The 23175-nt window shown below is 41.7% G+C and overlaps 1 protein-coding gene across 9 annotated transcripts in view; it reads right to left on the reverse strand.

The window, feature by feature from the left end:
* Positions 1-23175, reverse strand: part of SYNCRIP (synaptotagmin binding cytoplasmic RNA interacting protein) — a 232325-nt gene that overhangs the window by 30364 nt on the left and 178786 nt on the right. For all 9 annotated transcript variants that reach the window (XM_033937368.1, XM_033937366.1, XM_033937364.1 and 6 more), the window contains one exon: positions 16696-16845. In XM_033937368.1, the coding sequence (XP_033793259.1) occupies positions 16696-16845 (150 nt within the window). The remainder of the gene's footprint in view (positions 1-16695; positions 16846-23175) is intronic.

Raw genomic sequence — 23175 nt, forward strand, 5'->3', positions numbered from 1 at the left:
TGGCAGTCGCTGCACGTTAAACAGGCTGCTTCGGGCTTTCTCCTGCAGTTGAGTCCCTCTGCCGCATCACCGATGACATCATCAATGACGCGACAGAGAGACTCAACAGCAGAAGAAAGCCGAAGCAGCCTGTTTAGCGTGCTGCGGCTGCCAACCCTGGAGGGAGGTTTGATATTAAAGTCATCTTGCTGGGAGGGTCGCAGAGTCAGCGGGAGTTGGACTGGGAGGGGAGAGAAGCTTCTGCCTCGGGTGCTTCAGGCAGCAGCAGCGTTTACAATTCGCTGCTGTTGCTGGCTTCAGGCCTTCCTCTCTGGCCGGTCCTGCCTACTTCCTGTTTTCATGAAGACAGGACCGGCCAGAGAGAAAGACCTGAAGCCAGCAACAGCAATGAATTGTGAATGCTGCTGCTGACCAATGAAGTAGTTAAATGAGGAAAGGGAGCAGAGGGGGAGAGAATGGCTTGGAGGGAAGGAGGAAGGTATGCCAGACCAAGGCAAAAGGAAGGAGGAGATGGAGAGAGGCCATATGGGAGAGAGAGATGGAAAGAGAAGAGAGGGCAGTGAATGGAAGGGGCAACATAGAGGGTGAACAGTATTCTAGCACCCGTTAATGTAACGGGCTTAAAGACTAGTAAACATAGAAACATAGAAACACTATATAATTCTATCTTCCATATTCCAGAACTTATATCTGGTCTTATCTTCCTTTCTGAACCTGAACTGGTGTAAGCAGAATATAAGAAATTGATAAAGTGAGTAATTTGGTGAAATATCAGGTAGAGAGTCTATAACATTCCCCAAGATTATTTTCAGAATCCAATAACTGGAAGTTATAAGGGACCAATGATTTATATAAAACTTTAGTTGGCTCCCTACTGAAATGTTTTTGAACACTGACAATGGAATTTTGGTTATGACCTCCTTGAGGCAGTCAAGATCCCCACAGAATTTGTCTTCAGCAAGTAGGGGGAGAATACCTATACTTTTGAGAATAGCCAGTCTTCCTTCATCCCTAGGTCACAGGTGGATGAGAGAGGAATGTGTACGTCCAGCTGTGTTCTTTAATTATAGAAGCTGCCTTCCACTTTATCATTAAAAAATACTCTCCATGACAAGGGAGCAAGCCTTTCCTACTCATTACAACAAAAGTCTGACTTTGGGCTCCAAACCTATTGCAGAGGCTCTTTAAGCCATCTTGAAGGCATCTAAAGATGAATTAAACATGTGCTTTCCACTCTTTATTCTCCTTATCCACCAGTGATGGAATTTATGTAGTCCTGTCCTGATAAAAAGTCTTCAAATTCATCAGTCATAAGCAGGATATTTTGAATATATTGGTCCCCAAAAGAGCAGATACAAAACTATGCAAAAAGGAATCTATGTTCTGAAATACCTTTCTCCCAACAGTATCCAAAGCCCTAACACCCTTCCCTAGGGCCAGTGAGGATGCAACAGAGCTCTTATCTCTTAAGCATGGATTCAACTACTATAGAATGGTGTGGAAATTGTTGCTTTCTGAATCTGGAAGACTTCTTATACATTAGTGTAAGTATGGGGAAGGGGGAAATTTTCCCACATTCTCATATGTATATCCTGTGAATGTATATTGTCATGGCTTCCTTTGGGGAATAAGAGGCACCCTGTAATATCTTCCTGAATGTCAACTGTATTAACTTCTGAAAGGTTGCATTTTCAAGTAAAATTTAAAATCTAATATATTATTGTCTGTACTTTATATAATAGATTTCTGAAAAGGAGATTATGATATTACCTTGATAATCTTTTCCAGCAGATAGGGATGGCATGCTGAACATGTGGGTAGTTTACCTTCACTAGCCAGAGGTTTGTGGAAGGTGTGTACATAGCTTTTTGACCCCTCCTCCTTCTCCAGCTAGTCTCAACGCAAGTGCCAGCCCTGCAGGAGAAGACAGGAGAAGGAGGGAAACTGGGAACTCCCTGAAATATGAATCTGATCTGCTCAATACAGTCATATCAACCAAGATAACCTGCTATCAGTGCAAGAATACACAACTTTTAAATTTATTTTTTTGTGTGTGTGAGAGAAATAATTACTAGAAAAAAAAAGGGAATAGTAACCTAACTATAACATAATGCCTTATGATTGGTGAAACTTAAGTCCCTGACCATGCCATAAACCAAATCTTCTCAAACCGAGGTTCAACTGGCAGAGATGACTCAGCTAATCAACTGACCATCAACTGAAAATGGTAGCAGACATATCTGCAAATACTGGGCAGGAGTTCAGTATGTCATCCCTGTCTACTGGAAAATATATTATCAAGTAAGACCATAATCTCTTTTTCCAGTGCAATAGGGATGGCCTTCTGAATGTGTGGGATGTACCTAAGCAGTCCCTGAAGATTTGGCTGGGAATGATAAAAGCCTGCTTACAGAACCGAGGACCCAAAAGTGAAATCTGCTCGCGCTGCTATATCCACCTGTTAAATTCAGTGAAAGTGAGCAAGGAAGACCAGGTTGCTGATCTACTAATCTCATTTGGCAGAATTGCCCTCAATTCCGCCCAGAAAGCAGCCACTCCTCTACTAGAATGTGCCCGTAGGGCAACCAGTCGTTGTTTACTGCAGGCAATGTAAGAAGATGAGATTGCTGCCCAGATCCACTTGGAGAAGGTGACCTTGGAGACAGTTTTTCCTCTGTCCTTTAAAGAGGAGAACACGAAAAGATGGTCAAAAAGATGAAACTTGTTAGTTACCTCAAGGTTTAACACAAGATGGTTTTCTTGACATCCAAGGCTCTGTCCTTTTACTGTGAACATGAAGAATGAAAGGCAGGGAATCTGACTTCCTGGTTGATGTGAAAAGTCAAGATCACCTTCTGCAGAAAAGCTGGCATTTTACACTCCCGCTTCTGTGATGTGGCGAAAGGGCTTTCCACAAGATAGAGCCTGTAAGTCTGAAACTCATCTGGCAGACATGATTGAAACTAGAAAAACTGTCTTAATAGTGCAATCCCACAAGGTCTTGCATGGGGCCTTACTGAGATCCTCGAGTACTGAGAGTCTAGAATGGAAAAGGCTGATGGACAGGACAACGAAGCTTCGATGAGCCCTTCATGAAACAAACACCCGGGTGTGCCACCAGGGCGACTCACTTATCCTGTGCTCTGAAGCAGGAGAGACTGTAACCTGCACCTTTAGGGACACCACCATCAATCCATTGTCCAAACGCTCCTGAAGGGAGGTTAACACCGCAAGAAGAGGAGCAGTGCTCGCCTCTATCTTCCCTTTACTGCACCAATGCTTGAACGTCTCCCATGCCTTCACATAAGCTGAAAATGTCACGGCTTCTTCATGCTAAAGAGAGAAGAAACTACAACCTCAGAGTAACCCCTCTGGGCAAGTGTTGCACTCAAGAGCCATGCCATAAGTGGCCTGGATCTTCCAGGATAATCTATCCCTGCATGAGCAAGTCTAGAAGAACCTGAAATATGAGTCAAGGCCCCAAAGCTGAACAAAGGCCTGAAATGTCTGAAGAGAGAGTGATCACTCCCCCGGGCCCAATGACTGCCTGCTGGGAAAATCTGCATGAACATTGTCCACCCCTGCTACATGTGCTGCTAATATTATTAGAAAGCTTCAACTGACCAAAATAGGGTCCTCACCTCTTCTCAGAGAGATGCACTCTTGGTGCCTCCTGCCTGCAGACATAGGCCACTGCCGTGGTGTTGTCTGAGAACTCCCTCATTGTTTTGTTCTCTAGCAGGGGCTGAAGATGGCGTAGAGCTAGGCAGATGGCTCGCAGCCCCATCCAGCTTACAGACTATTTTTGTTGGTGAGGGAACCATTAGCCCTACACTAGACAATCGTCGCAGTGGGCTCCCCAGCTGAACAGATTGGCATCCGTCATCAATATTACTCAGGAGTCAATCTGAAAAGGAACCCCTGACTCCAGGGATTTATTTATTTTGTTTCCTATCCCGTTTTCCCCAATAAGCCCAGAACGGGTTACAGGTTAACATACACAACACAGGCCAACAACAACAAAAAAAAAATAGATAGATAGATAGATATCTTTTTCTTGGTGCCTTGGGTTTTTTGACCTGTTCCTGGGGATATTAGGGGTGCTGATTCAGAAATTTGCATTGGATAGACCACATAAACTCTAGTTTATTAGATATGGTTGAATTTATTAATTGTAGAGCCAAACATGAACATTGGGCAAAAAAAGATTGGCATCTGAGGGTGGTTGAAAGACAAAAAGCACAGTTAACTTACCGTAACAGTTGTTATCCAGGAACATCAGGCAGCTATTCTCATATATGGGTGACGTCATCCACGGAGCCAGGATGCAGACAGCCTCGCAAGCAGACTTGCTTGTAGAAACGTAGAAGTTTTGAGTCAGCCGCACCGTGCATGCGCGAGTGCCTTCCCGCCCAGCGTAGGGCGAGTCTCTCAGTTCAGATAGCTAGCAGAGAAGCCAACCAGGGGAGATGGATGAGTTGTCAGAATAGCTGCCTGCTGTCCCTTGATAACAACTGTTACGGTAAGTAACTGTGCTTTATCCCAGGACAAAAGTATAGGACTTTCATTAGTCACCAAAACAAATGAGTTCAAATTAAATTAAACTCTAAAATCACATCGCGTTCCTCAGTATGCCACCCGTGATTAACGAATGGTAGCTGTCCTCATAGGAACCTTATCGTGTGTGATTTTATCTTTAAATATATTTTTTTGCTTTTTTACTTTTTATTTTTGTCAATAAGTTATAAAGTTTTATAAAATGCTTGTGCCTAATAACTTTAGCAACAATAGCATATAGTAGCAATTACTTAGCTTATATTTTTAAAGACTGGGTCTGGTTCATTCCCCACCGACGCGTTTCATTACTTCATCAGGGTCGGGGAAGGAGAACGCAGAGCCATATTATGTATTAGCTGAAGACTAAATCCATAGTTAATGAACCGGAAGGGATTTAGTCTTCAGCTAATACATAATATGGCTCTGCGTTCTCCTTCCCCGACCCTGATGAAGTAATGAAACGCGTCGGTGGGGAATGAACCAGACCCAGTCTTTAAAAATATAAGCTAAGTAATTGCTACTATATGCTATTGTTGCTAAAGTTATTAGGCACAAGCATTTTATAAAACTTTATAACTTATTGACAAAAATAAAAAGTAAAAAAGCAAAAAAATATATTTAAAGATAAAATCACACACGATAAGGTTCCTATGAGGACAGCTACCATTCGTTAATCACGGGTGGCATACTGAGGAACGCGATGTGATTTTAGAGTTTAATTTAATTTGAACTCATTTGTTTTGGTGACTAATGAAAGTCCTATACTTTTTCATATTAATTCTTGTGCACTTTGGGATTTTATCCCAGGACAAGCAGGCAGCCTATTCTCACATATGGGTGACCTCCAAGCTAACCAGAATGGGATGGTGGGAGCGTTGGCAACTTAGGAGAATAAATTTTGTAATACTCTCTAGCCAAAATGACCATTCCGTCTGGAGAAAGCATCCAGACAATAGTGAGAAGTGAAAGTATGAACCGAGGACCAGGTAGCAGTTTTGTAAATTTCCTCAATAGGCGTGGATCTGAGGAAAGCCACTGAAGCTGCCATTGCTCTGACTTTGTGGGCTGTGATTCGACTCTGTAGTTGTAGTCCAGCTTGGGCATAGCAGAAAGAGATACAAGCAGCCATCCAGATGGAGAAGGTATGCTTAGAGATTGAATGTCCCAACTTGTTTGGATCGAAGGAGACAAAATGTCGAGGAGCAGTTCTGTGTGGTTTGGTGCATTCCAAGTAGAAGGCCAAAGCACGTTTACAGTCCAGATTATGAAGAGCTGATTCTCCAGGATGAGAATGAGGCCTTGGAAAAACCCTGGTAGTACAATAGATTGGTTGAGATGAAATTCTGAAACCATTTTAGGTAAGAATTTAGGATGAGTACAGAGGACCACCTTGTCATGATGGAAAACTGTGAAAGGTGGATCAGCAACTAATGCTTGCAGCTCACTGAATCGTCGAGCAGATATGAGGGCAATGAGAAACACCACTTTCCAAGTGAGATACTTCAGATGAGCCGTAGACATTGGTTCAAAGGAAGGCTTCATCAATTGAGCAAGAACAACATTGAGATCCCAAACCAGGGGGGCGTGACTTAGCGTGCACACAAAATGGTCGTGTGATAGCAGCGCTCCTCTTACCTGGGCAACCGTTGAATAAATAAAGATTTCCTTTTAAACTGTTTTTGGCTGAAAACATCGGAGAGGACAGCGGGAGCATGGCGAGCACCCGACAGAGTAAGAGTGAAACCGGAGGGGCTGTGAAAAGGCAGAAGCAGGATCAAATTACCCCGAATAAGGTTCCGCTTCCTGCTGATGTATCAGAGGAGTTAAGCAAAGCTGAAGTTATGGGGGAACTGAGGCAAATCAAACAAATGCTGACAGAGACTGTGAGTAATATGGCAGAACTGAAGGAAGAAATCCTGAATATACACAGACAAATGGAAGTAGCTAATAAAAGAACAACAGAGTTAGAAGTTAAAATGGAGAGCTTAGAATGTGAAGGAAAAAGATGCAAAAATGACAGTTTGGAAATAATTCAATTGAAAAGTCAGCTGGAAGATTACGAAAACCGTGGAAGAAGAAAGAATATAAAACTTTTTGGAATACAGGAAAATTTGGAAGGGAAAAATGCAATACAGTTTTTAGAAAATTTAATTCCTAGATTATTGCAGTTGGATTTCAAACAGCCTTTGGAAATAGAACGGGCACACAGGATTCCAATAAAGAGTCTGGAAAATCAAGGGAGACCAAGACCATTAATATTCAAGATGTTAAGATACCAGCAAGCAATAGAAATTTTAAATGCTGCCAAAAAAGATAAAAACTTAAACTATAAAGGATCCAAAATATGGTTTTTTACCAGACTTTGCTAAAAATACAGCAAATATTAGGAAGAAATTCCTTGATCTGAGATCTCAATTAAAGGAAAAAGGATATAAGTATGGGTTATATTACCCAGCAAAAATGAGGGTATCTTGTGGGGATAAATCTTTGTATTTTGTTGACCCGGAAAAACTAAAGACCTTTCTTTCAAAATCAGAACCTATGTCATTTTAGCACAATGGGTGTTGAAATGAAGGGATAAATACTAAGACTGGATTGGTGGATATTGAATAAAAAATTAAATATAAAGCACTATGGGACTTTTGTTTGTTGGAAAAAGAAGAATATGCAACAAAGAACAGGAAATAAAAATGAACAAGTGAAAAAGAAAATAAAAGAATGTAAAGAAAAAAGAAGGATAGACTGGAAAGGCATTAAAGTGAAGTTATTAGACTGAACTTTTAGGAGACTGAAAGATGGATGGTTGGAGTAAAGAATGAACAAGAAGGATTAAAGGACTGGACAAATTAACACAAAAGGAAAAGTGAAGACTGAATAGGAAAATAAATAGATGTGAAGAAGAAGAAAGCAGGACTGATAGACTAAAAGGATATTATTAAAAAAAAAATGAATGACAATTGGCAGTCAAAAGTCTTTAAGAGTGGATGGATGGAGATAAGAAATAAATATGAAAGTTCAGTTTATTTAATAAGTCAGAAAAGGAGAAAGTAAAGAATGAAAGGACAATAAGGAAAAGATTGCAGAATGGACTAATGATAGAAAGGACAAGTTATATGATATTTAAATGCAAGGAAAGGAAAGGAAAATGAATAATATAAAAGAAAGATACATAAGAATTTATTGGTAGCTGAAGGAATGTAAAGATTGATGTTGTGATAATATAGTTTTAAAAAGATTGGATTTAATTTGGAGAAGAGGAAATATAAAAAGGGGGGGGAAATTATTTTGAAAATGAAATACAAATGTTTAAATACAAATAGAGGATAAAAACTTATAAAATTGAAGTTTTTGGGTTTTTTTTAACAGAAATATATGAAGAGATGGATATTTGTTGTTGGATATTTAAAGGAGGATAGGAGAAGATGGATTAGATAATATAAGATATAGGAAAATGATACTTTTTATTAAATATATGACTGATAGAATTTTCTTGAATGAAATAAAATGTTGGGGGAATGAATTAGAGATTGGTGAAATGATAAAAATGCATTAATGGAATGTTAGGAAATAAATATGGTTATGTGACTAAAGGTTAAATAATAGATAGATAGATAAATTAATTACTTTAAAATGGAAAAAAAAAAAGAAAAAAGGTTTTATGATTAGAAGAGAGATATAATTAGATATATTGTGGAGAGGTAGTGAGTTTGTCTCAATAAAGGATAAAGGGGTTATTAATAAATATTGGTTGCCTGGGGGGGAGGGGGGAAGTTGGGATTACTGTCCAATGTGTGTCCTTAAGCAGTCATTATATTGGGGAGGGAGGGGTGGGAAGAAGGTGGGTATTAAAGATATTACTAGGATGATTAAGGAAAAGATTAATAAGGGATTGGGTAATTTGGAGGTAAGAATGTGTGCCATGGGGAGAAGTTTTTTAGATCTTAGTTATGGAAGAAGGGAAGAGGAAGATTATGATAAGGAGTATAAAATATATTATGTCTTTTAAGATATTTTCTATTAATGTCAATGGCCTGAATCATGTAATCAAAAGGAAAAAGGTATTATCATTTTTAAAGAAGCAAAACGCGGATGTTTATTGTCTGCAGGAGACCCATCTTAATATAAAGGAATCAGAGAAACTAACGGGTGGGTGGGTGAAAGAATGTTTTTTTGCTCCAGCAGAGGGTAAAAAAGCAGGAGTAGCAGTTCTTATAAATAAAAAGTGTATGGCCAATTTTAAGATAGTAAATTCGGACCCACATGGAAGATGGCTACTTGTTGATATAAGTATGGGAAATAATGCCCTGACGTTGTTCAATATATATGCCCCTAATTCGAATCAATCAGAATTCTTTAAAAAATTGCAGAGTATGTTGTTACAACTGGCTGCTTCTAATTTAGTGGTGGCTGGAGATTTAATGCTGTAATGGATCCATTAATGGATAAAAAACCAGGTAAAAGTCTAAAATCTTTAGGTTTAGATAATTTGGTTCAATCATGTGATTTGAAGGATATATGGCGTATTCTTCATTTAAATGATCAGGAATTTTCATTTTGTTCACAGGTTCATAAATCATTTTCAAGAATAGATTATATTTTTATTTCATCACATAAGGTGCAGCAAGTGATTAAGGCTTCCATTGATCCCATTATCATTTCGGATCATGCGGGAGTATGGATAGATTTACAATTATATCAATTAGAAAATAGAAGACCTCTTTGGAGATTTGATAATGCATTGCTTGTGGATGAAAAATTTTTGGAAAATTTTAAAACACAAATTTGTGATTTCTTTCAAATTAATTTAGTGGAAGATACATCTATTGAAAATGTATGGGACGCTTTTAAAGCGACTATGAGAGGTCATATTATATCATATTCGGCTTTTGTTAGGAAACAGATTAAAAAACAGTATATAGAGTTAGAAAAAGAAATTAAAATACTAGAAACTAAATTGGTAAGCAAATGGGAACATGATGTATTACAAGCTCTTTTGAAAGCAAAAGGTAAATATAACGAATTAGCTTCAAAAATGATAAGAAGAGACTTGTTTTCCAAACAGACAATGTATTATGGAAATTCTAATAAGGCAGGAAGATTATTGGCAAATTATCTTAAAGCAAAAAAAAGAAGAACTAATATTAATGGGATAAAAGATGATAATGGTATAATAACCAATCAAACGGATATAATTTTAAAGCAATTTCTAAAATTTTATAAGGACCTGTATTCTTCCGAGCCTTATTTGGAGAGGCAAAAAGATGGTAAAAAATTTTTAGATTTAATTATTGGACCTAAGGTTCCTGATCATATAAAACAGAGTTTAGATGAACCTATATCATTAAAAGAATTAGAAACAGCGTTGAGATCTCTTAGAGTTGGATCCGCTCCAGGTGGTGATGGTTATACAGTAGAATTTTATAAAACATTTCAAAATGTCCTTTCCCCATATTTACTAAATTTATATCAGACACAACTTATAAAAGGTGATATTAAAGGTACTATGGCTGAATCAATAGTAATTGTTTTGCCTAAGCCAAATAAAGATCCTACTTTGGTTTCAGACTACAGGCCTATATCTTTAATAAATGTGGATAATAAACTTTTGGCGAAAATTTTGGCTTTGAGATTAGCCAAAGCTCTCCCACATATTATAGACACGCATCAGACGGGTTTCGTTGCTAAAAGACATTCCTCTAATAACTCTAGATTATTGTTTCATATGTTAAATTTATCAAAAAAAATGGATGAACCGGCTTTTACAGTTTCCTTGGATGCAGAAAAAGCGTTTGATAGGGTAGAATGGAATTTTATGTATCAGGCTTTAGAATGGTTTGGTATAGGTTCTGGATTTATACAAATGGTAAAAACATTGTATAGCTTCCCGATTGCAAGATTAAATATTAATAATATGATATCTGATGGTTTTCAATTGCAAAGGGGAGTTAGACAAGGTTGTCCTTTATCTCCTTTGTTATTTGATGTTGTATTAGAACCTTTATTGTTAGCAATACAGCAAGCAAGGGGGATACAGGGTATTCCATATTCTGATATGGAATATAAAATTTCGGCTTATGCGGATATTTTACTTTATTTGAGGAATCCAGAGTCTACCTTATCTTGTCTATTGGAATTAATTGATATGTTTGGCAAATTTTCAGGTTATAAAATTAATTGGAGTAAGTCTGAACTTATACCTTTAAATGTTCATTGTGTAAAAGGATTATTTGACGCTTTTCCGTTCATATGGAAAGAAGGAGGATTTAAATATCTTGGCATTCAAGTTAAAAATACAATTGAAGATACAGTAAAAGAAAATGAAAAATTTGTATTGAAAAGAGTTAAAGAGTTATGTGAGCAATGGAATCCGTTACATCTTTCTTGGTGGGGGAGAGTTCAAACTAAAATGATGATCTTGCCTGTAGTTTGCTACCAAATGAGTATGATACCTATTTATTTTCAGGGGTCCTTTTATAAAAAGCTTAATAGCATTTTAACGAAATTTCTTTGGCTTGGTAAAACGCATAGAATAGCTTTGGTATCTTTGCAAAAATCAATTAAGGAGGGAGGGGTAAATTTTCCAAATTTTTATAGGTACTATCAAGCCTATATTTTACGTCAGGGTATGTATTGGATCCTCCCAGAACTGATAGATAATGCACCGGATTGGTTATATTTGGAATGGCGCCTTATGTTTCCCCTAAATTTAGTTCATCTTCCAAGTATCAACATGCCTAGAAGATACAGAGAAAATAAGATATTACCGGTAATGGATACTTGGAAAACGTTGAGGTTTATTAGTAAATTAACACCTGTCCCAATAAACAAGTCAACTGATCAGTCTTTATGGATAAACTCCAAGATTAAAATTGGCGGAGCTCAAATCCTTTGGAAGGAATGGATTATTGCAAGCATTAGATCTCTGAATGATGTTATTTCGGAAGGTAAACTGCTGGAATTTTCACAATTGCAACATAGATTTGGTCTTAGTAAAAAACAAAGTTTTAAATGGTTGCAATTGAAGCAGGCCATTCAGGTTGGATTCCCTGAATGGAAAACATTGAATAATCAATATAGTTTAGAGTTCTTATGCTTCCAAGCAGACTTCCTAGGGCATCAAGCCGCATAAATTAATATCTGGATATTTGAATAAAAAACCAAAAAATGGTCTAAGAGACATTTGGAGCATTGAGATTAAGCATCAAATTACTGCATCTCAATGGCCACTAATTTGGTCTTGGAGAATGAGATGTACCGTGTCAGCATCTATGAGACAAACTTGGTTCTTTTTATTACATAGAACTTTTGGGACCCCTACATGTTTGCAAAAATTAGATAGTTCTAAGTCCAATAAATGCTGGCACTGTAATCTGGAACCTGGGACGTTGGATCATTTACTATATCATTGTCCCTACATTAAAAGTTTTTGGAATGCAATTTGGCCACAAATTAATAAATTGATGGAAAATCATGTAGCAATATCATATGATACAGTGTTATTTGGAATGATGATGAGAAAAAAAAGGCAAATTTCACCAGAAAATAACAAGCTTTTACTAGTCATGACAGGGGTTGCCATTCAGCATATAACCAATAACTGGAAGAATCATAGTAACCTTAATTATACATTTTGGTGGAATACAATTTGTCATATATTCAAAATGGAAAGAGTAATAGCAATACAAAGAGGGACATATCCTAAATTTATAAAAATATGGGGGCCATTGACAAAGTATTGTACTGAATGAATAATAGGATTTATCTTCTTCTTTTCTTCTTTTTCTTGTCTTCTTTATAGCACACATGGAGGGGGGTAGTGAAAATAATTTTACATAACATGTTATAATATGGTATACAATATGTATAAGGTGATTGGAAAGTACTTGAAGGGTGGGGGGTGGGAGAGGGGATAAAAAAAATTTGTTCAGAATATTATGTAATAGATATAAAAGTGATATTGTGTATTCATTAGTTGTAACTCAATATTTTGTACACTTCATGTAAAATATGAAAATGAATAAAGAATTATAAAAAAAAAAAAAAAAAGAGATCCCAAACCACTGGAGGTGGTTTGAGAGGAGGTTTGACATTTAAGAGTTCTTTCATGAATCTGGAAACCACCGGATGAGCAGAGAGATGTTTCCCTTCAATAGGCTGATGGAAAGCAGCAATTGCACTGAGATGGACTTGGATCGATGTAGACTTGAGGCCAGAGGTGGATAAGTGCAAAAGATAATCTAGAACAGAAGATAAGGAGGAATCTTGAGGCTCCTTAACGTGAGAGATGCACCACGCAGAAAATCTAATCCTTTTTGGTTGTAGCATTGTCTAGTGGCAGGCTTTCTAGAAGCCTCTAAAATGTATCTTACAGGATGAGAAAACTGAAGAGGAGTTATGTTGAGAGGTACCAAGCTATCAGGTGCAGAGACTGCAGGTTGGGATGAAGTAGAGATCCTTGACTCTGTGTAAGCAGAGACAAAAAAACTGGTAGAAAATATGGCTCACTGCTACTGAGTTGAAGTAGAAGGGAGTACCAAGGTTGTCTCGGGCACAGAGGAGCTATCAGAATTATGGTGGCATGATCGTTCTTTAACTTGACTAGAGTCTTGAGAATGAGAGGGAATGGAGGAAATGCATACAGGAAGAACTGGAGCAGAACTGAGGCAGTTTGTGGTTGTGGGGAGATGCAAAGAGATCGATTTGAGGAGTTCCCCACTGCGAAAAAATGTGATGAAGAGGCGAGGAATTGAGTGTCCATTCGTGAGGTTGCAGAAGACGACTCAAGTTGTCCGCCAAACAGTTTTTTGCCCCTTGGATGTAGACAGCTTTCAGAAAGGTGTTGTGGAGGATTGCCCAATCCCAAACCTTCAGAGCTTCTTGACAAAGGGAGAGAGAACCGGTCCCTCCCTGTTTGTTGACATACTACATGGCGACTTGGTTGTCCGTCTGAATGAGGACTACCTGGTCATGAAGAAGATGTTGAAAAGCTTTGAGAGCATAGAGGATCGCTCTGAGTTCCAACTGATTGATGTGACACTGACGATCCGTACTGGTCCAGTGGCCTTGAGTACGGAGACCATCGAGATGAGCCCCCCAAGCGTAAGTCGAGGAATCTGTCATGTGGACCTTCTGATGAGGGGGCATTTGAAACAGCAAGCCTCTGGAGAGATTGGAAGATAGCATCCACCAGCGGAGAGACTGTCTCAATGAATGAGTGACTGTAATGTGTTGATAGAGAGTTCGCAAGCCTGCATCCACTGAGATGCTAGGGTCCACTGAGGAATTCTGAGGTGAAGTCTGGCAAAAGGAGTCACATGCACTGTGGAGGCCATGTGACCTAGTAGTACTATCATGTGTCTCGCTGAGAGTGAAGAGTGGGAAGATACTGTGATAGAGTTGAAGAAGAGCATCCAGACGTTGTTGAGGAAGGAATGCTCCGAGTTGGATAGTGTCCAGAACAGTAGATTCTGAGAAGGCTGAAGTTAGGATTTGGGAAAGTTGACTTAGAATCCCAAGCTTTGTAGGAACCACATAGTCCGTTGGGTCACTATAATAACCCCCTGAGATGTTGAATCTTTGATGAACCAGTCATCTAGGTAGGGAAAAACCTGAAGACCATAGTTCCTTAGAGCTGCTGCTACCACCATCAGGCATTTGGTGAACACTCTGGGAGATGAAGCCAGGCCAAAGGGTAGCACTCTGTATTGGTAATGCAGATTCCCCACCCGAAATCTGAGATATTGATGGGAGGCCGGATGAATAGGAATGTGGGTATACGCCTCCTTGAGATCCAGAGAACATAACCAATCGTTCTGATCTAGAAGGGTGTATAGGCATGCCAGGGACAACATGCAAAATTTTTTTTTACTAAAAATTTGTTGAGAGCCCTGAGATCCAAAATGGGTCTCAGACCGCCCGTCTTCTTCAGAACAAGGAAGTAACGGGATCAAAACCCCCTGTTCTGCTGTTCCAAAGGAACTGGTTAGATGGAACGGAGACTAAGCAGAGCTTGAGCTTCCTGAAGAAGGGCGGTCTGGGATGGACTGGAAGGATACTCTCTTGGAGAAAGCTCTGGTGGAACCTGAATGAAAAGAAGAGAGTATTCTTCCCTGATGATTGACAGCATAGGCAGAGACTCGACCTTGCGGGAGACTGCTGATTGCCCAGGCTGGATTAGAGAAGACAGTGTCGGCCCAAATTTGCTCAGTAACTGAACAAACTGCTATTCTAACATGGTCTGGAGAGAAGCAAGCAAAGATGGATCCGTGTCTGAAACAGGACCACTTGCTGAGGCTACAGGCTCCAAGATGGCAATGGAGATGTGCTTCGACTTAGAAGTCTTGAAAAGCTTGAGGATCACCGCCGGAACCTTCTGCTTAGGTATCTGACCTGGGGGAAGCTCAAGGGAAGAGACAGCAGGTTTACTCAAGGTCAGAGACGCCCCAAACGAGGAAGGTCTGATGAGGCTCGAGGTTGGAGTCGTGGAAGCAGGACACTCAGTGGAAGGTGGGACCGAGGATGTGACTGAAGAGTCCATCCCGAAGAGTTTCTCCACTAAAATCCGACGACTTTTAAGAGCTTGAGGTTGAAGAGTAGCACAGCGCTTGCATGACTTAGGATTATGGTCAGGCCCGAGGCACTTGCAGCACCAACGGGTTGGTTCCTGAGGGAAATTGCATGCTGGCACTGGCTACACTTCTTGAAGCCCAAGTTGAAGCCCGCAGGCTGCAGCCAAGCGGCCTGCCCCGCCAGTAGAGCGAAGAAAAAAGTCAAGTCTTTTTTTTTTTTTAACTGAAATAAAAGAAAGCAACACAGCGATTCACAACGAAAAGAACACAAACCACGGTGAGAGAAGGCACGAAGCAACGAAGTTTAGCGCAGAGTGTCAAAGACGGACTTCTCGGCTCCGCGGAAAACTGAGAAGACTCGCCCTGTGCTGGGCGGGAAGGCACTCGCGCATGCGGCTGACTCGAAACTTCTACATTTCTACAATTACGTTTGCTCGCGAGGCTGTCCGCATCCGGCCTCCGTGGATGATGTCACCCATATGTGGGAATAGGCTGCCTGCTTGTCCTGGGATAATGTAATCAATGATGGATCGTGCATTAAATACATAGCACATATGTTACCTGGACTTACCATGGAAAAACTGAAGGTAGGAATTTTTGATGGTCCACAGATCAGACATCTGGAAACTTGGCTATTTTCAAAAATGTAAATTTCGCTGCTTTCTTTATAGTCACCAATTCTTATTATGTTTTTTTTCCTTATTTTAAAGTTCCTGTAAACCGTGCCAAGCTCTATCTTTATAGAGAGGATGCGGTATATAAGCTTAAAGTTTAATTTAGTATAAAAGATCCACATTTCATAGCATCAATAAATGAAATCAAATCATGTGTCTGGGTCTTCATTTGTTCTTGTTGTAAAAAACTTTCTTGGCAATAAGAAGGCAGACAACCACCCACAATTAGTAGAGGATATGCTTTTCATTTCAACAGGATTGGCTGTAACATCAGTGTTAAAGTCCATTATCTGCACAGTCACTTAGATCGCTTTCCAGAGAACCTTGGTGACTTAAAGCGAAGAGCAAGCTGAAAGATTTCACTAAGACATAAAAACAATGGAAGCCAGATACCAAGGAAAATGGGATGCACACATGATGGCAGACTATTGTTGGAATCTTATGTGGGATTGTCATGGCCGATCCCACTCTTGGAAGTCTTACCAAAAGGAGCTTCTTGTGCGTTGAATGACTGGAAAGTTTGTATCATAAACTTGTGCTTTTGGTATGAAATAAGTAGATTTTCATGTTGTACACTTTTCTTTTAATTTTAATATTTTTTTTCATGCTTCAAAGATATTAATTTAAACACTACATTAAAATATCCAGATTTTAACAGAGCAAATCAGAAAACCTCTACACTCTAGTTTGTTGAAGAAATTACAGAGAACAGGAAGAAGCATGAGTGGTCAAAAAGATGTGTACACACCTTCTGCAAATCTCTGGCGAGTGGAAGTAAACTACCCACATGTTCAGAATGTCATCTCTATTGCACTGGAACTTCCAAGAGTTCCTACTTAAGCCAACCAGACTGATCCTGATTTTTTAAATATTATGCACACTACTTTGATACTTACCTTTACAGCACCATCACGTTCATCAAAATGAATAAAGGCATAGTCTTTTAGCTTTTTTACTCTTTCCAGTTTGCCAAATTGACTAAATGCTTTTTCTAAAATTTCCTCAGTTACAGTGTTGGCAAGGTTGCGGACAAATAGCACTTTCACCTGAAAGAAGAGTTTACAAATTTATAATCAGCACTTTCTAGTTCAATCATAAAAGAGCAATTTTTTGCAGACAATTTTTGATACAAAGGAGATACCTGAGAATATTTTAATTGATAATATATATATATTATATTTTAGTATTTATAGACCATTTATAGCCTAAATGGTTTATATTCAGGTACTCAAATATTTCTCCCTATCTGTCCTGGTGGGCTCACAATCTGACTAATGTACCTGGAGCAATGGAATATTAAGTGGCTTGCCCAAGATCACAAGGAGCAGCGTTGGGCTTGAACCTGCAATCTCAGGGTGCTGAAACTACAGCTCTAACCACTAAGCCACTTCTCCACTCCAATGACCACCTAACTTCAAAGCAGATAGAAACACCCCCCACCCCCCCCAATAAATAAATCAGACAGACCTGGCTAGGAAGAAGAGAAGGCAGAAGCCAGAATAAGCAAAGAGAGTGAAAAGAAACCAAAGTAAGCATAAACACTACCCTCACCCTTAAACAGAAAATATAAACAAATGGGGAAGATAAGTGAAACGTAACTTGACAGAGGGAAAAGCTGGTTAGATTAATGGGGTAGAGGAGGCAGAGGTTATCGGGATAGTTCTGAGGGATGCAGTAGTTAATGGGGTAGGTGGTCATTGCAGGGAGGTAGCTCTGGGGTAAAGCCATCTTGTTAGGCGGTAGTGAGGGTAAACAGTTTGAATGGAGCAATTTTCTAATTGCTATGTTTCACCATATCATAGCTGTAGAGCCCTAGTACTCTACAGCTTTGCTGTAGAAGCTAAAACTACTTCTCCCATTAAAATACACGGGGGAATTTTTTTTGTCTTTTCACCAGTTTTTGCTCCATGCCAAACTTTGTACCTTTCCATAAACTCTTTGAAATGTTTTTATGTAAAATTCTTTTCAATTTTCATTGGCTTGGAAAGAAAAAAAAAAAGGAAGGAAATAGAATGCAGAGGATGGTTCATAGAGTTCTTTGCAACTCCTCCATGTAAGAATGAACACATGTGCATGCAGCTATATTGTCTATATATCTGATTAGATGAGGGAGGGGTGGCTGGGATGGAGTCACTGTGAGGGCAGTTAACTGTGAGGTGGTGATGGAATTATCATCGGGGATGGGGTAGGGTATAGTGGGCAATCTGTTAAGAGGAATTATTTTAACTGTTTCACTGTATCTAAGTTTCTATGCTATGGAAGCTTGGACCTTTTCTAAGGGAGGTGGGGTGGCTTTATTTCTCTAGAACCCCTAGCTCGATCTGGCCCATTTTCAAACAGCCAAGATTTGATTCAGTTTGTTAAATTTTCACAGTTATTTGCTCCCATATAGCTATTTGCAACCCCTTATACATATTTGTTTCCAAATTCTGTGGGGTTGGAAAGAATACAAATGAGTCAATTAAAGGCAGAAGTTGGGGTAAAACACAGGAGAAAACAGTTAATGAAAATGGCCTAGCTCCTAAAAGATTTTGGCTAATTCTTGAATGTTCTAAGTAGTTTTTCACTTCAGTCTCATTCATTACTTAAAAATGAAGTTAAACATTTTCACTAGATCTGCTAGGACAGAGGCTCTCAACACACGGTATGTGTATCCCAGGGGGTAAGCAGCGCCAGCACTGTATGTCTTCCAACTTCCTTCTGCTATCGCGTTTAAGTGGCACCGGTGCTGTATGTCTCCCAACTTCCTTCTGCCATTGCGTATTTCCTGCCTTCCTCGTCTTCGCCCCCCCTCCCTCCACAGACCATCAGCGGCAGCTCACTCTGTGCTTTTAACCCCCACATAGCTGCCGCTAGCATTAGTTTAGCCGCGGTTCCATCAGGCAGCCTTGGGGCCTTTGCTAGGCCAGTCCACCTCTGATGAAAGAGGAAGTTGCATCATCGGAGGCGAGCTGGCCTAGCAAAGGCCCCAAGGCTGCCTGATGGAACAGCGGCTAAATTAACGCTAGCGGCAGTTATGCAGGGAAGTTAAAAGCACACAGTGATCTGCCACTAGGGAGATGAGAGTTACTGCTGGACATGGGGCAGGGCCGGGAGAAGGGAGGTATACTGCTGGACATGGGGGAGGAAGAGGGAATGGAGAAGAGGTGCTGCTGGAGCTGGCAGAAGGGGAGGAGACGGGAAAGGTGCTGCTGGACTTGAAGGAGGGGAGGGTGAAATGGTGCATGGGAGAAAGCATATTAATTGCGAGTTGGGTTGGGGTAGGGAAGGAAGGAAGGAAGGAAAATTGTTGGAGGATGAGAGAGGAAGAAATGGACATGGTGTGGAGGAAAGGGAGAAATGGTGCATGGGGAAAGAGCATGTTATGAGTGGGGTTGGGGAGAGGTGGACTGACGGTGGGAAAGAGGGATATCACATTTAAGGGAAGGGGCAAGGAGAAAAAGAAAGCGTGCAGGAGGCAGAAACTGTTGGACTCAGAGAGATGGCGAGATAGATGGAACGGGCAGAAAGGAGGGAAGGAGAAATGTCACTCAGGGAAAGAGGGAGAGGGCAGAGAGTAAAAAGTTGGACTCATGGACGGGGTGTGAGAGAGATGTTGGTTTGGGGAAGGAATGAGGACTGGAGGAGAGGATGTGTGCCAGGAGGCAGAAAGAAAGAAATGTTGGATGCACAGTCAGAAGGAAATCACAAAACAAAGGAAGGACGGACTCCACCTCAGCGGAGACAGAACGAGGCTAGTTGCAAGCAACATCAAGAGAGGAATTGAGAAGTTTTTAAACTAGGAAGAAGGGGAAAGCCGACAGATGACCGACAGAGGGGGGGGGGGGTCGATGATTCAGGTACCAGTATACCAAGAAGATACCATGCAGGAAGATAGAGGGGAAGACTCACCGGATCTCAGGTAAGACAAATCTAAAGGGACACAAGAGGGAAGGAAATGCAAGAAAGGAACAGACCATAAACTCAAGGAGCCTAAGAAACAAAATGGGTGAATTAGAAGCTATGACACAAAAAGATAACTTCGACATCATCGGCATCACAGAAACATGGTGGACCGAAGAAAACGTCTGGAACACTGGGCTACCAGGATACAAACTATACCGCAGACATAAAGTGGGTCAAAAAGGCGGTGGCGTTACCCTACATGTCAAAGAGGGAATCGAATCTACTGGAGAGAACTTGCCTGAAATGACGAATGAGTTAGAGTCTCTAAGGGTCAAAATTCCAGGAGCCAATGGATTGGAAATGAAGATCGGCATCTACTATCGACCCCAAGGGCAGTCCGAAGAAATTGATGGAGGAATGATAGATGAGATCAAACGCAACAGCAAGGGAGGCAACGCAGTTATCATGGGTGATTTCAACTTTCCGGGAATAGACTGGAACCTAGGCACCTCCGGCTGCGGTAGGGAGACCAAGTTCCTGGATGCTGTAGGTGACTGCTTCCTGGAACAACTAATCAAGGAAAAGACGAGAGGAAATGCAATTCTGGACTTAATTCTAAATGGACTACGAGGACAGACGCAAGATGTAGAAGTAGAGGGGACGCTGGGAATCAGTGATCACAATATGATCCGCTTCAACATGGACGCAATGGTGAAACTTCGATCCAGAACGACGGCCACGGCACTGAACTTCCGAAAAGAGAATTAAGAAGGGATGAGACTCATGGTGGGGAAGAAGATCAAAAAGAGGATAAGCACTGTAAAAACGCAGGCATGGTCCCTTTTTAAGGACACAGTCACCGAGGCGCAAAATCTATTTATACCGCGTATCAACAAGGGATCCAAGAGGAAAAAGAACAAAGAATCGGCATGGCTCTCTGTAGCAGTGAAGGAAGCGATCAGAGACAAGAAGACTTTGTTTAAGGAATGGAAAAGGTTAAAAACAGATGAAAACTGGAAAAAGCACAAACAGCATCAACGCAGGTGCCATAAAACGGTAAAAGGAGCCAATAGAGACTACGAGGAAAAAATAGCCAAGGAGGCGAAAAACTTCAAGCCGTTCTTTCGATATATTAAGGGGAAACAACCCACAAAGGAAGCACTGAGACCGTTGGATGATGATCATGGAATAAAGGGAGTGCTAAAGGAGAACAAAGCCATCACCAATAAACTGAACACATTTTTTGCATCTGTATTTACCAAAGAGGATATACACAAAATACCGGAACCCGACGGGCGAAAACAGGAAACTGACAAGGTTGACGGTCAGTCTAGAACAGGGGTGTCAAAGTCCCTCTTTGAGGGCCGTAATCCAGTCGGGTTTTCATGATTTCCCCAATGAATATGCATGAGATCTATTAGCATACAATGAAAGCAGTTCATGCAAATAGATCTCATGCATATTCATTGAGGAAATCCAGAAAACCCGACTGGATTGCAGCCCTCGAGGAACGACTTTTGACACTCCTGGTTAGAGAGCTGCACGGGAACGGGGACGACGGGAATCCCGCGGGACCCGCGGGCATCCCGCGGGTTCCCCCTTTGGGTCACGGGGATCCCGTGGGGACGCCCCTAGGGTCGCGGGGATCCCGTGGGGACGCCCCCTAGGGTCGCGGGGATCCCGTGGGGACGCCCCCTAGGGTCGCGGGGTTCCTGCGGGGCTGGATGTACTCAGTCGCGCGGCTCTTCTCCCTACCTTCTCTGCTTGCAGCACAGAGCCTTCTCTTCCCTCCGAAACCGGAAGTTACGTCGGGGGGGGGGGGGAGGAGAAGAGAAGGAAAGCCGGCATGAGTTTGCTACGGGCTAAGGCAGGAGACTGGTCAACGACGGATGGAAGCTTACAACTCGCTGCCGGGTCCTGCCTACTTTCTGTTTCTGCGAAGGCAGGACCCGGCAACGAGGAAGGCCCGAAGCAAATTGTAAGTTTCCCTCCGTCGCTGACCTATGGAGGGAAGCTTAGGATTTGCCTAGCTACTTTACCGATGGATATGTGAGTTGGGAGGGAAGGGGCGGCTGGGCAGGGCTGATGCTGTCGATGCTCATCTCTCTGCCCTTGTTCTCGTTGCGCGGCCAGTGGCGGAAACAGTGTAGAGCTAGAGATGGCTGTGGACCGGGAGCGGGCGTTGCTGGCTCAGTGGCAGCAGTTGCACGTGCTTTTCACACGCTACGGCGAAAACAGCTCGCTGACGGTGCAAGGCTTTCAGCAGCTCCTGTGCAGTATCGGTTTGGGGCAAGTCAAGTCAAGTGGCTACCGGGGAAAGAAGAGATGGAAGATGCCCGGCACCGGGGCTGGAACAAAGTCTTAAACAAAGCCCTCCCTCCCTCCGACGTCTGCGCTGACGTCGGGAAGACTTCCGTTCGGCTCTGTGCAGGTAAGGAGGAGAGTAGCCTTGCGGTTCGAGTGGCTACCAAGGGAGGGGGCGGTCCGCCCCGCCACACCCCGCCCCGGTTGCAGCACAGCCGGCCAGGTCCCCTTACTTTTGTGGCACTTCCCCGACCGACCGACAACAGCCCCGGTCCGACAATCCTCCCTGCCCTGTAGCCGCGAATCTAAATTATCTTCTTACAGCAGCTGTAATAAGGTAATTTAGATTCGCAGTTAAGGGCAGGGAGGTTTTTCGGAACGGGGCTGTTGTCAGTCGGTCGGGGAAGTGCCACAAAAGTAAGGGGACCTGGCCGGCTGTGCTGCACCCGGGGCGGTAGAGAAGGAGTGGGGAGAAGGACGCTGAAAGGCCATGGGGAATACAAAGGGGTGGAGAAGGACGCTGAAAGGCCATGGGAAGGACTCTGAAAGCACTTGTGGAAGACAGAGGGGGGAGAAGGATGCTGAAAGCACATGGGGAAGACAAAGGGGTGGAGAAGGACGCTGAAAGGACATGGGGAAGACGGGGGGGGGGGTGGAGAAGGACGCTGAAAGGTCATGGGGAAGACAGAGAGGGAGAAGGACGCTGAAAGGACATGGGGAAGCAGAGGAGGGAGAAGGACACTGAAAGCACATGTGGAAGACAGAGGGGGAGAAGGACGCTGACAGGACATGGGGAAGATGGGGGGAGAAGGACGCTGAAAGGAAATGGGGAAGAGAGAGTAGGGAGAAGACGCTGGCAGGGAAGAAGACAGATGCCAGACTATAGGGGGAGCGGAGAGAAGAAGATGGGTGCCAGACCAATTTGGAAGGGGGAAGAAAGGGAGAGGCACAGTAACAGAGCAAATGGAAGATGCAGAATGAAGAGAGACAGTGGATGGAAGGAATTGAATGAGAACATGAGGAAAGCAGAAACCAGGCAACAAAGGTAGGAAAAGAATTATATTTCTTTTTTTTATTTTGCTTCAGGATAAAGTAGTATATTAGTTGTGTTGATAAAAATTTATAAACATTAGAGGCTCTGGTAGAAACCCATTTGCAAAGTATGTATTCTTCCCAATTAATATTTT

The sequence above is a fragment of the Geotrypetes seraphini genome, chromosome 3, assembly GCF_902459505.1.
Source record: "Geotrypetes seraphini chromosome 3, aGeoSer1.1, whole genome shotgun sequence".
In the NCBI taxonomy this organism is placed as follows: domain Eukaryota; kingdom Metazoa; phylum Chordata; class Amphibia; order Gymnophiona; family Dermophiidae; genus Geotrypetes; species Geotrypetes seraphini.